Consider the following 11756-nt stretch of genomic DNA (forward strand, 5'->3'; position numbering starts at 1 on the left):
TATAGCAATTTGTAGTTTCAATTTAATTATTTAATTTAATGTAATTCAATTTAATTTCAATTAATTTATTTTATTTACATAATTCAATTCCATTTGTTTTTTGTTTTTTAATTAACTCAATGTATTTTATTTAGGTCTTCCCCGAGGTCATGTTCCAAGTTTAATGAGTTTTTGAGTATGTTAAAGCCGCCAAAAAAAGGCGATTTAATCTTAAGGAACTAAAATAATAACAGGGAAGAATAAATTCCTTGTAAAACAACAGAGCCTTCGCACCATCGGTGCTTGGGCCCTAATAATATTGTATATCTAAACTATAAAATCTTCATCCGTCTATCCTGTAAATCGGCGCTCGCTTTAAAACCGAATAGAAACTCCAGACCAGCAGGTGGCGGTGTTAGAGACTCTAAATGAACTCAAGACACCACAGAATAAAAAGCTGAGGAAGTTGAACAGAAACTGGTGGGTGAACAGCTTTCCTCCTGCTGAACGTGATCTGACGAGAGAGATGGAAGACGCAGAGTTTGATGATATTTTAGACGACTGGTTTATCGAGTCCCTGAAAACGTGAGCAAACTTATTACTGCTTGTTTGCACTGCAATATTTACTGCACCAGCTGCTAGCGACTCCAGCCAGCCTTGCAGCCTGAACGCCGTTTAAAAATCTAAAGTTTTACTCTCATGCAGTTTTAGATTCATTACAATTACAAATGAAAAGCATTTTCTTGTATAAACGTTAGTCATTTTTAATTCGGCTTACTCGCATTACAACAAGCAACAACTAATATCGCTTAAGTGGCAGTTTATATTAGTTTACCACATGGACCACAATCAAGCACTGCCTAATTGGATTAGTTTTCAAAACAAACTTCCTGAATTTAAACACTATATATTCAGACGAATTAAATTATGTGACCAAACGATTGCAGAAATCAAATTACATTTTACAACAAAGGTATGTGCGGTGATGCTGGAGACAAGAAAATATGAAATACCAACATTTCTGGACGGAGCCTGGTCTTAACGTTAAAATGCTGTAGCTTTGAAGAACTAAAGATAAAAAAAAGAAAAGAAAATAGCATAAAGACTGTGCATTTAAACATCACGAATAGATGCCACACATGTGTAGGGATATTTTAGGAATGTAAAATGAATTTACACACAAAATAAAGTAACAATTAACATTTCCCTAAATAATGTGTCAGTTGTAGTTTTTTTTTTTTTTTTAGTTTTTTCAAATATCATAATATAAAAGTGGATTTCATTGTAATGTTTGTATATTTTGGCTGTGATCCTCTGTTATCTGGGCAGAAATGAACACCTGTCCGTCTCCTTCAGGTACAAAGATCTTCATGTGTATCAGCTGGAACATCCGACGCAGGTCATCGAGTGGACGTCGGCGAAGAGTGAGTTGATTTGTTTTATGTAACGTCAATAGTCTGTTACACTGACACCTACAGAGCCGTGAAAGTTCACGGTTACCGCAGGTTCTTTAGTGTTGCCTTGCAATATACGTTTTACCTTCCTTCTGATTCATATTAACAGTGTGTGTATTGGTCCAGTACATTATGATGCACTAGCAGTGAATGGAAACTCTCTGCAGATACTAGAGAAAAATACCAAAAGATGTTCATTATTCCAAGGCCAATCTCTGACAGTTTATAGCCACTACTTGTGAACACAGCTGCAGATGCTCTGCTTGATTGTGCTGCTGAATATAGATGTGATTATTCTTCGACCGCCGCTGGGGTTCAATCTACGTCTAGTTGGACGGCTGTTTGAACCTCCAGTTGAACGTTTGGTCAGGTTGGCTGCAGTGTAACAAGTATTTAGTTTGATTTATGATATGAAGCTGCTTAAATGGTCCGAAACTGCTAAAATTATTCGGTTTACAATTATATAAAAGTCAGAAAAGCTGTGGATTTTCATATAGCTGTCATCCCAAGACTGCAGTCATGATCACACATGAGTCAGCGAGCTTCTGAACCAGCGCCTCTGGTTTTCCTTTTTCACTGTAATGGTGCAGATTAGTGTCTGAGCAGCCACAGCAATATATTCAATAATACTTTTATCATAACACAGCTCACTCTCTCTCTCTCTGTGGGTCAGAGGAAATAAAACCTGACTGAGATAATGCAAAAGTAATCCTGCAAAAAAAAAAAAAATTCCCACTGTGGCCTTCCAGACTCTGTAGATTTCTGTCGTCATTTGTAAGTAAAATGCGTTTCACATTTTCTTTATTACATAATAACAAAAAGTTGTGCGCACATACAATGCAGAACACGGACGTGAGCTACCTCCCCTCATCACCTGCTGAGTCATCGCAAGAAACGCCGTCCATCTGCACAAAACATCAACACAATACTGTTGATCCCGCTGCAAACCTCACACAAGAGGAGATGTGGCCACGAAGCTTTTCAGTGTCGCACAATATGCAATGAGACAACCTTCCACATCTCCGGCCTTTTGTTTGCTCGTGTCCATCGGTGTTTGTTGTGTTTGCAGCCGTCTGTGTCGCGGGCTACAGTCCGTCTAAGAATGAAATTTTGGAGCTTCGTTTGCCGCTGAAACTTTTTGCTGATGAAAATAAGGTAAAAGAAAATCAGCACATTTGTCCAAACTGTAGGTCTTTATTTTTCCAGATGTGACTCTGAGCCGCTGCGGTTTTGTGTTGATGTGTTCAGGGTCTCTGCGCAGAGCGGGATTTTAAAGTTGCCCACGGTGGATTCACAGACGGCTCCGTTCGTTGCCTCAAACACATCCCAGGGACGAGGCGAGTTCTGACACAAACGGGGGGACGAAAGCTCAGCAAGAACTAGCAGCATTTCCATTGATGTCTCAGCCCTGTGATGTGTTCGCCTTCAGAAAAGCTCAAAGCTTCTTTTGTAAAAGCTGAAATATATTGATTAAATGCAGGGACAAAGACATAAAAGAACCTAAAAAAGAAACATCATTTCAACATTTTTCTAAATTGGTGTCTGATTTTGAAAAAAACGCTTTATTAGTATTGTCGTACATAATTAAACTTAAGTTACATTTATAACAAAACAAAAGGCTCAACAGTAAATCAGTAATATTGGAAGCGGCCGGTTTCATTATTTTAAATGTGTTAAATGCACTTTTAGCCTCATGAATATTTCATCTGAAACAATTAGTTGGTTAATCTGCTCGTGAAGGAACAGAAAAGTAATGAGATTATTGATTCAATGTTTTCATTTCCAGGCCAAAATACCAAACATCCTCTGGTTTTGTTGTGAAAAGAAATCTTTGGACTCACTGTTTTCTGACGTTTTATTGATTTAACATTAATCCTACAAATCATCTGAAAATTAAGATGAAGGATTGTATTGCATGTTTTCATATTTTATCGAACATTGTGTTGTTGTTCTGGCAGGTGTGTTGTGACCAACGACGGGCTGAGCTGTGACCTGCAGGTATGGGACCTCGGAGGAGACGACAGCGGTGAGTTTTTACGACCCTGAAGCTCCTCTGTGTGTCGTGCTGGCAGGTTTAATTTAAATATGAAAGATCATTTATGAAGGTAAAAATAAAAAATAAAATAATTGTCTGTATATTAAAATGGGCATAGCCTCGGCTCCGAGTCTGAAAAAATTAGGCCAAAGCTGAAGTTTCTTTAAAGTGCAATACCACTGAGGGCCACTAGAGGCTGGCTCCAAAACATGTATTGAGGGCCCCCGACCTGCTCCCACCTGGTTCCCATCAAGTCCTAAAACTAGACGTCCTGTGGTGAAATTATCTTTGATATGTCTTGAGTTTGTGGTAATGTGATTAAACACGACTTTAACAATAAACCCATCGCCCACTCAGAGCCACAAACTAAAAAAAACTAAAAACAGCCTTCTTGACTTTTTTTTCGTGTTGTAAACTGTTGTTTGTTGACTTCCTGAAACGTGATTGGCTGTCCGCTGTCATCCGATGCCAGATGTGATCAGGAGAACGGGAAGCATCGAGGGGAGGAAGGGAGTCTCGGAGGGAGGCAGCAGGATCGCGGCTCGACTCTCGTCGCCGCCCCAAGTCCTTCACGGCGCTCAGAGCAGCGACGTCCAGCTGACTCAGCTGACCTCAGGACAGACGCTGTATAAACTAGGTGACACTGCGGTTTACTGTTTTTCTTCAAGCTCAGATGTAAGCGTATATTTCAGTTTTGATGTAAAGCAGGGTGACATTAACATCTTTTTTTTTTTGCCTTGTGGTTAAATATGTGGCTTTATTCTCATTTTGTTAAACTCTAGTTGTGTCCTATGATGCACTAATATGAAGCAGGTTTTTAGTCTGTGGTGTTATTGTCATGAAAGCGCACTGAAAACTGAATTCTGACTTAAAAACAAGTTTTTTTGTGTGTATTATATAAGTAATTTAATACTTACACTTTTAAAACCTTATTTCCATCCATCTCGGCTCGCTTCAGTTGATCACATGCGGTTCTGTGCATTAAGTGTTTGTGTGTATGATCAGCTGACGCTTTGTTCAAAAGCACTTCGGCTGTGAACGTCGCAGCAGGAAGCCCGTTTTACTTTTCCTTCAGCTGCTCTTCCGGTTCAAACCACCGAGGCGGCTGTTTCGTCCTTTTAACACGATGTCTTTTGTCTTCATTTCGTCCCAGCAGATACCGACTCGGCGGCTCCTCTGAGTTCCTTACAGTTTGTGAGTGACGCCGTTTTCCTCGCCGGCTGCCGTAACGGGAGCGTCGTCATCGCCGACACTCGGACGTCTGCTGCTCCTCAGGTCTCCCCTCCACCGGAGGACGGAGTCGCCTGGTGGACGGACGTTTCTGCAGGGCCGCACCTGTCCACCTGCAGGGTGGTGAGGCTCTCGTCCTCTGGACAGGCGGTGGTGTCGGACTTGAGGAACCCGGGAGGAGCCGTGTGTCGGGCTCAGCTGGACGTCCAGACACGCCGCTGCAGCCTGGACGATGTCGGAGTGTCGTGGGCCCCGGCGCTGGACGACTGCATCTCCGTGTCAGGTCGGTTTATACGGACACTGCGCAGTTATTTTTTTTTTTTCTGTGATTTATAATCAGGCCGAGACAAATAATCATCTGCTTTGAGCATAAAAACATTTGATACCGTTGATATAAAACCATCCAGACTGAAGTCTGTTGTGGGGACATGTAGGTGTTTTATGTTTATTGGGTTATATTAAAAGTTATTTTACTGTGGAAACCTGCAGCTCTTGGAAAAGGAAAAATTGGTCAGACTTTGTTTAGAATTTCAGATATGTCTAACACATTCAATCTACAGTATGTCCCCCAGTCAGCTGTTTGATATTTTGGATTTTCTTTGGCCAATCACTGAATAGCGCAAGACGAACGTTGGAGTGTCCCAGTTTAATGGTGCTTTCACACCTTCAGTTTTCCTGAACAATCAGGGATTATTACCAGCGTGTCAAATAAAGTGGTTTAGATAATCAGGAAAAACTGTTTCTTCACCTGTTTACTGATGTGTACGTTCCGAGTATAAAAACATCATGGCTAATAGAAATTATGGCCTAAAGAAAGCCAGATTATAATAAACACAAATTTACCTTCAATAAATCATTTCCCGGGATGAAGACGTAATAGATTGGTTTCATTTAAAAGCGCCTAAAGTTCCCGCCTTCCCCTCCGTCAGGTTTCAGCGGCGTAGTTCAGATCTACAACACGTCTGTCTGGAGGACGGAGCAGCAGGAAGCTCAGCCGCTGTTTCAGCACCGAGGTCACGCGGTTTCGTCACAGCAGCCCGACGACGGCGTCCCCGTCTTCGTCACCGCCCACGTCTGGCACCCCGAGCGGCCGCGGACGCTGCTGTCTGCCGCCTCGGACGGCTCCATCCACGTCTGGGACTGGGTGGATCCGGCCGGATCGGCCGCTGAAGGTCCGACACCGGGAACAAAGTGAAGATCCAGTTCGCCTGGGACGAGGAGGAGGAAACCAGCTTGTGTGATGACTGAGGTGAAGCTTCACAAACTGATGTGGGTCAGGGGAAAAAAAAACAACAACACTGAAACCACAAGAAAGACAAACGAATCACCGTCTGATGTGGTGACTTCAGAACCGGCCTTTGTGGACTCCTGTAACTGCAGGCAGTTCTTCGGATGAAAATTTAGAAAGAAAACGATCCTTAATGGATCAAAAAGTGGAAATAATCTCACAAAAATCAAACGGAATGTTGCCTTGATAAATTACAGATGAACTGCTGTTGGATTGAAGTCACAGCTGGTCCCGCTGAACGCTTCCTTTTGAATCCTGGGTTTTTTGGATTACAACACATTTTTGTGTTGTAGTTTTTATAACCAAATTGGATGTTTGCGTCCAACAAGGCTATGTGTCTTTTTCAAGGGTCAGTTCACCCCAAACTATCCAACCTCCAGTTGTAGCCAACCATACTGATTGTTGTTTTTTTTTCCTTTCACGTACATTTTTTTTTTTTTTAATAAATTCTTTCGGGAAATCATTGAAAGCTCAAATTGCCATGACATTCATGAACATAATGAGTGAAAATAAATATCTGGTCACAAACTGCGTATAAATCTATTCAAGAATTGAATGAGGCTCTTTTGTTCATGGAGAAATGTGTCCTTCCTTTTTTATTCTATCCTCCTCACTCAACTCGTACACTATTTCTTCTGTTGAAACCACCTACATTAAAAATCAAGTTGTGTTTGCAATTTTTTTTTGTGCTCTCCAGCGAGCACAAAAGAAATCCATTTCTTTGAAAATCCATCGGGATTGAGGCAGCCGTTTAAGAGACGAGTGTGTCGGCAAGAAAACGCCGGGAACATCGAGAACATTTGTTTTGGAAACTGGCCGAAACTTTAAAACTCAAATCCTAAAAACATCTGTATCGCAACACGACACATCTGTGACAGTGATGGAGCAGCAACAGATAAATATTTTCATTAAATGAATGCGTGGAGATGGACATCAGACCAGCACACAGGAGGACTCTGCAGAGTTTCAGAAAAAAAAACGTTCTGCTGTCTGTTTTCTCAGGTTTCATCTTAATTGTTTTTTTTTTTTCCTTGCGTAAAATCAGTGACTCTAAGTGGAGTAATTACTAAATTATTCCGCTTATCCTCAACTCTCCTCCATGATTCTCCACTACTATTTTTTTTTTGCCGCCTGCTGAGCCTCGATCCGTATTAGACGATGATTTATTAAAACTTTATACCTTCAGACTGCAACTTCAACCACCAGCTCGCTCTCCGGTTCCTACAAGACGACACATTGACGGCCGTTAGAAATCCGAAATCACTTCTCATTTGTTCCCCAATGCATCGAGTCGACTTTTTTTTTTTTTTTTTTTTTTTTTGTCTGTTTGTACAATAGTTACAATCGTCAAAAACATCCCACAGTGAAAGAAAAGTTGAGAATAAATTTGCCATATCTGCCCTCACAAAATGTTGGCCAAAAAACATAAAGTTAAATTATTAAAGCCCAAAAAGCAAATTCCTAAACATTCTTGAGTGGTACCGTTTCCAAGGCCTTTCAGTGTCAAATATTCAATTATTTTTCTCTTGACAGTTTACCGAGCAGTGTCCAGCCCACTCCCCTGCTATTTCATGTCATGTAACAGCACAATAACTTCGACCTTCCTACCGTTTACTGCCCACACTGTTGGTAATTACTGTTCATTACCAACGACATTTTTCCTGCTTTCAGCTGTACTATGTATTTGACAGAAATGTTCTTTTTGAGTGTTGACTGTCAGGGTGTTCTCTGTATAGAAATCATGAACCTAAACAGAGGTCAAGGAAACCTTCATTTCTCTTTCAGAAAGAAACAATGTGGATACTTACAAATACACTCTGTCAAACATAAATACTAAAGTCTGGTTAAAAACACTTGACAATAAAACCCACATTGCAAATGTACACAAGTTTTTGTTGTTGTTGTTGTTAGAATTTAATAATATATTTAAAGCCTTGAGAAAGCACTGCAGTATATGATTATTCAAGTAACAGCTGGACAGCATTTAGATTATATCAGCTATATTTTTTTCTGGAAACTTCAGGGAGATTAGTGTGTTAATGTACACTCTGCTCAACCATAGTTGAAATCGGCCTGTCAATCAAACAAAGACCCCCATAAAAATGCTGCTTTTTGAGCCCTAATATGTAATTAATGACGGGATTATTTTGAGATTGGAGCCCCAAAAGAACAAATAAAAAGGAGTAACTTTAGCGTATGACACCAAAATAAAATAAATATTTCGACTGTATTTCCTTAAAGAAAGGAAAGGTTGCACGGGATTGTATGGTGCAGGAGCCTTTTTTTTGAGCAGGCCCCCTAGTGGCCCTCGGTGGTATTGCAGTTTAAGGCACTTCCGGGTAGGATTCACTTTTCAGCTGTGTCTACTTTTACATACAGCCCACGTTCACGACTCTGCATGATCTCAAACTACAGACCGAGACCAGAATCTGACAAACATGCGGAGTCGTTGTTGTTGCACACTGTATTGGCAATTTTGGTCACGCTCTTCTTCTGGCTCCTCTAATACTCTTCAGGAAAATTGCGATTTGCAGAAAACTACAAATAAATTGGACATCAGCGGACCCCTGATACCATCCAACAGGAAAATAACAAGACGAAAGTATTTGACTATACAACGCTGCACCTATTTCCTCCTCGCCGGGCAACGAGCATTGAAGAAATGGCATTTTTAAAAAGCAGGCGAAACTTAATTTCATACTTTACTGCCTTTTTTCTTGCCTCTTGACCGTGTCACCGGATTTCCCTCCAACATAACCCAAAAAGTACAAACTGCAGCTCTTCCCTCAGACTGAACTGCAATTTCCGCCTAAACTTTGGTGTTTCTCATCTGCACAAGCTGAACAAACGTCTTCTAAACACACTGCTGGTAAAAATGCACCGACTGCTGCAACTTCTCCAACTCCCTCTTCAGCAGTAAACTCTTCAGTTCAACTCTTTTCCTTGTCTGCAGGCTTTTTTTTTTTTTTTTTTTTTTTTCCGTGTTGCAACTAAAGGTTTCCAAACTTTCACCACTTCACAATGCGAGGAGACTTGAGTGTTTCTGTCTCTGCCTGTGATTGGCAGCTCTTATTGTGCGGCTCCTGAGCTCATCACAGTTTCATGAGGCAAAGACATGCTTGTTTTTTTTAAACGTTTTTTTTTTCCGCTGCCCTGATAAATCCCCGGGACTGTGGACGCAAATGTCCACAAGCTTTGAGAGGCTGAGATGTAGCAGCAGCAATGGATTCTAGTTGATTTTTAACTGGGTTTTTTTTAATTTCCCTTTGAAGTTTCCTCTGAATATTTGACAGCTTGGTTGCAATTTCTCAAATGTGCCAATTTGCTGCTCAAACAAAACATCATCTTGGGCTTTTTAATTTCCTAGCAAAGGTGATCACTGTAGCTTTTATCACACTAACAGGAGGAAATGAATCCTTTTATTGTCGATGAATACTTTGATATTTTGTGAATCACGTCTGCTCATCCAATTTGAAACTAGCTTGGCTCCGTCCAAAGCAAACTAAAATCTATCTCTGACTTTCTCCCAGAGAGCTGCCACTAGCATGGCTAAAAATACACTATCGCTGACTGTCCTCTCTGACTTTGCTTTGAACCATTCACGTCTTTCAACAATTACTCTCCCTACAATGTAACATAATTACAGCGCCATTGAACAGATATCACAGAGCAGGCAGAGGAAGCAGGAACTGAACCTCCTCCAGATATTCACAATGCTGAGCTGACAGCTTGGTGACAAGCCGAGTCAACACGACAAATCTTTAAATTTCCTGTTAAATGATCTACTGCGAGTCCCATTGACTGGCTTTTATCCTTCAGAGAAATGTGGCCGGCTGACGAGCAGCAACAAATGCACTCAGTTGGGATGTGACGTAATTCTTTGTTACTTGTAAGCAAAAAGTCATTTTATTCCAGTGAACCAGATGCAGAGTTTTTAATTAAACCTGACCGTCCATTTGTGTGGCGACATCCCACTGAAAGCTTCTCTTCATTATGTTATCAGGCAACTCAGCTATTCAAATAATACTAAAGGGAAATATTTTCTTACCAAAGCTTGTTTATGAAATGGATTTAAAACGGGGAAAAAAAAACATCTGAAGGGATTTTTTATTTTTTATTTGTGTGGTTGTTGTTTTTTTCCCCAAAAGATATTGTATTCATGTTGGTTGCAGAAATAATGTTCCCACAGAAAACATCTGAGGGGAATGTGACTTGGAAAACAGCAAGTCAAACAGGTTTTTGTTGTTGTTGTTTTTAAAGTTTTTGCCTAAAATCTTACCTTCGGGAGCTTCTGCACATTCAGCATTATAGAAAAAGGCGCCTAGTCAGCATTGCATTACCTGAACTTCTTTGACAGGTATAGTTGTGGCGACAGGAAATAATCAGACGGTTGAAAATCACTTTGGCTGGAAACAATCTTGTCCTGAACTGGTTGAACCTAACGGTTAACTCCACTAAACTATTTTGATGGACCGCATCTAATTTATCCTGACTAATACAGGATTTTTGGCACTGATTTTGATTGCGATATTTGGTGATAATTTACATTCACATGATGTAAATAAAAAAAAAAGTGCGATGACGTAGAAATCTAGCGTTTGTTTCAATATTTACTTTCAGCAGTGGCAGTGGTGGTAGGCGAAGCGATATAAACAGTTGTAACAACGCTAGTTAATATTGAGGAAATGAAGCCAGAGCAAGAACAATGCCTAAAATTATTTTAAAAAAAATAAAGTCTTCAATGGTCATTTACCGACATGGCGTTGCACTCTGCTAATATCGAGGGAGTTTCAGCACACAACGTATGTCAGATGTCAGAGGAGACTTGTTAAAGGCTGCTGCAACAGTTTACAATTAATCTGAGGTCTACACTCGTTATGATGCCGCGACTTGAAACAATCCCCACCAGAGTGTGTCCAGACCCACATATTCACGCAGTGTCGTAGAATCTGGTTATAAAAGCCTATATACCCACGTTACAGGACAAAACAACAACAAAAACAACAACAGCATTTACCTATAGACTGTATATAAAAGTGGACGTAACTTCAGAGTACAAAAAGTAAAGCCAATGTGCAAGTGCCTCAACTACAATACCACCAATGGCCAGTAGGGGTTGATTAAAAAAAAGGCTCTGGCTCCATTGACTCCCCATATTTCACTCCTCACAAAGTCAATACATTTTTTTTTTCCATAAGTCTCTCAACTCTGAGTGGGTGTGTTTTGGGAAATTGCAAAGGCACAAAAGCAAAAAGGGAGAAAGCGAGGAGGCTTTTGAAATGACACACACACACACACAAAAAAAATCACAGCAATTACATTGAGTGACAGAACAGTGAGCCTTGAGCCCGAACTCTCTCATGGCCTAATGATGCCACAGCCATTTTAACAGATATTCACTGAACAGTATGAATGACTCGTGTCTATTCGTGCGATGCCTCCAAAACCAGCTTCACAGCATCTGTTTGTGAAGTTTAAATTGAAATCTCTTTCCGTTCAAGAGGCAATTCACGGCTCCCTGGGGAGGCAGAGAACGACAGGCAACTGCTGATTTAAATCTAATGGACCATAAAACGTGTTTCTTTCCCATGTCTTATCCCAGCAGCCACAAATCACACAAACCTCACATCACTGCTGACTATTTTGCAAACCATCCCAGTTAGTGTCAGTTCACGAGTACAAAGACTGTTTGAAGGCATTTCCTGTCCGAGCAACATCAGGTTACTTTCCTGAATCCCATTTTCTAATCACACAGACCACTAATGTTGGT

At 40.6% G+C, this 11756-nt stretch overlaps 1 protein-coding gene across 2 annotated transcripts; it reads left to right on the forward strand.

Annotated features, from left to right (window-relative positions):
- Nucleotides 1-450: 450 nt before the first annotated feature.
- On the forward strand, nt 451-7847 carry wdr73 (WD repeat domain 73). 2 transcript variants are annotated; one of them, XM_069719937.1, is made up of 8 exons: nt 451-564; nt 1336-1403; nt 2503-2588; nt 2682-2770; nt 3392-3459; nt 3941-4105; nt 4625-4981; nt 5628-7847. In XM_069719937.1, exons 1-8 carry the CDS (start codon nt 506-508, stop codon nt 5891-5893), a joined length of 1158 nt encoding a protein of 385 aa, XP_069576038.1. In that variant the 5' UTR covers nt 451-505; the 3' UTR covers nt 5894-7847. The 2 variants fall into 2 exon arrangements, with proteins under 2 accessions (XP_069576038.1, XP_069576039.1); XM_069719938.1 differs by lacking the exon at nt 2503-2588.
- Nucleotides 7848-11756: the final 3909 nt, after the last annotated feature.

This window comes from Brachyistius frenatus, unplaced genomic scaffold, assembly GCF_029030835.1.
Source record: "Brachyistius frenatus isolate BFR_SWC_R1_liver_20210118 unplaced genomic scaffold, ASM2903083v1 Contig_227, whole genome shotgun sequence".
Lineage (NCBI taxonomy): Eukaryota > Metazoa > Chordata > Actinopteri > Embiotocidae > Brachyistius > Brachyistius frenatus.

What these genes read in the sequence shown, in the direction of transcription:
- wdr73 (XM_069719937.1), top strand. Translation starts at nt 506, where the DNA reads ATGGAAGACGCAGAGTTTGATGATATTTTAGACGACTGGTTTATCGAG. An exon ending in CCTCGGAGGAGACGACAGCG is followed by an intron (nt 3,460 to 3,940) that starts GTGAGTTTTTAC and finishes ATCCGATGCCAG; the next exon opens with ATGTGATCAGGAGAACGGGA. An exon ending in CGACTGCATCTCCGTGTCAG is followed by an intron (nt 4,982 to 5,627) that starts GTCGGTTTATAC and finishes CCCCTCCGTCAG; the next exon opens with GTTTCAGCGGCGTAGTTCAG.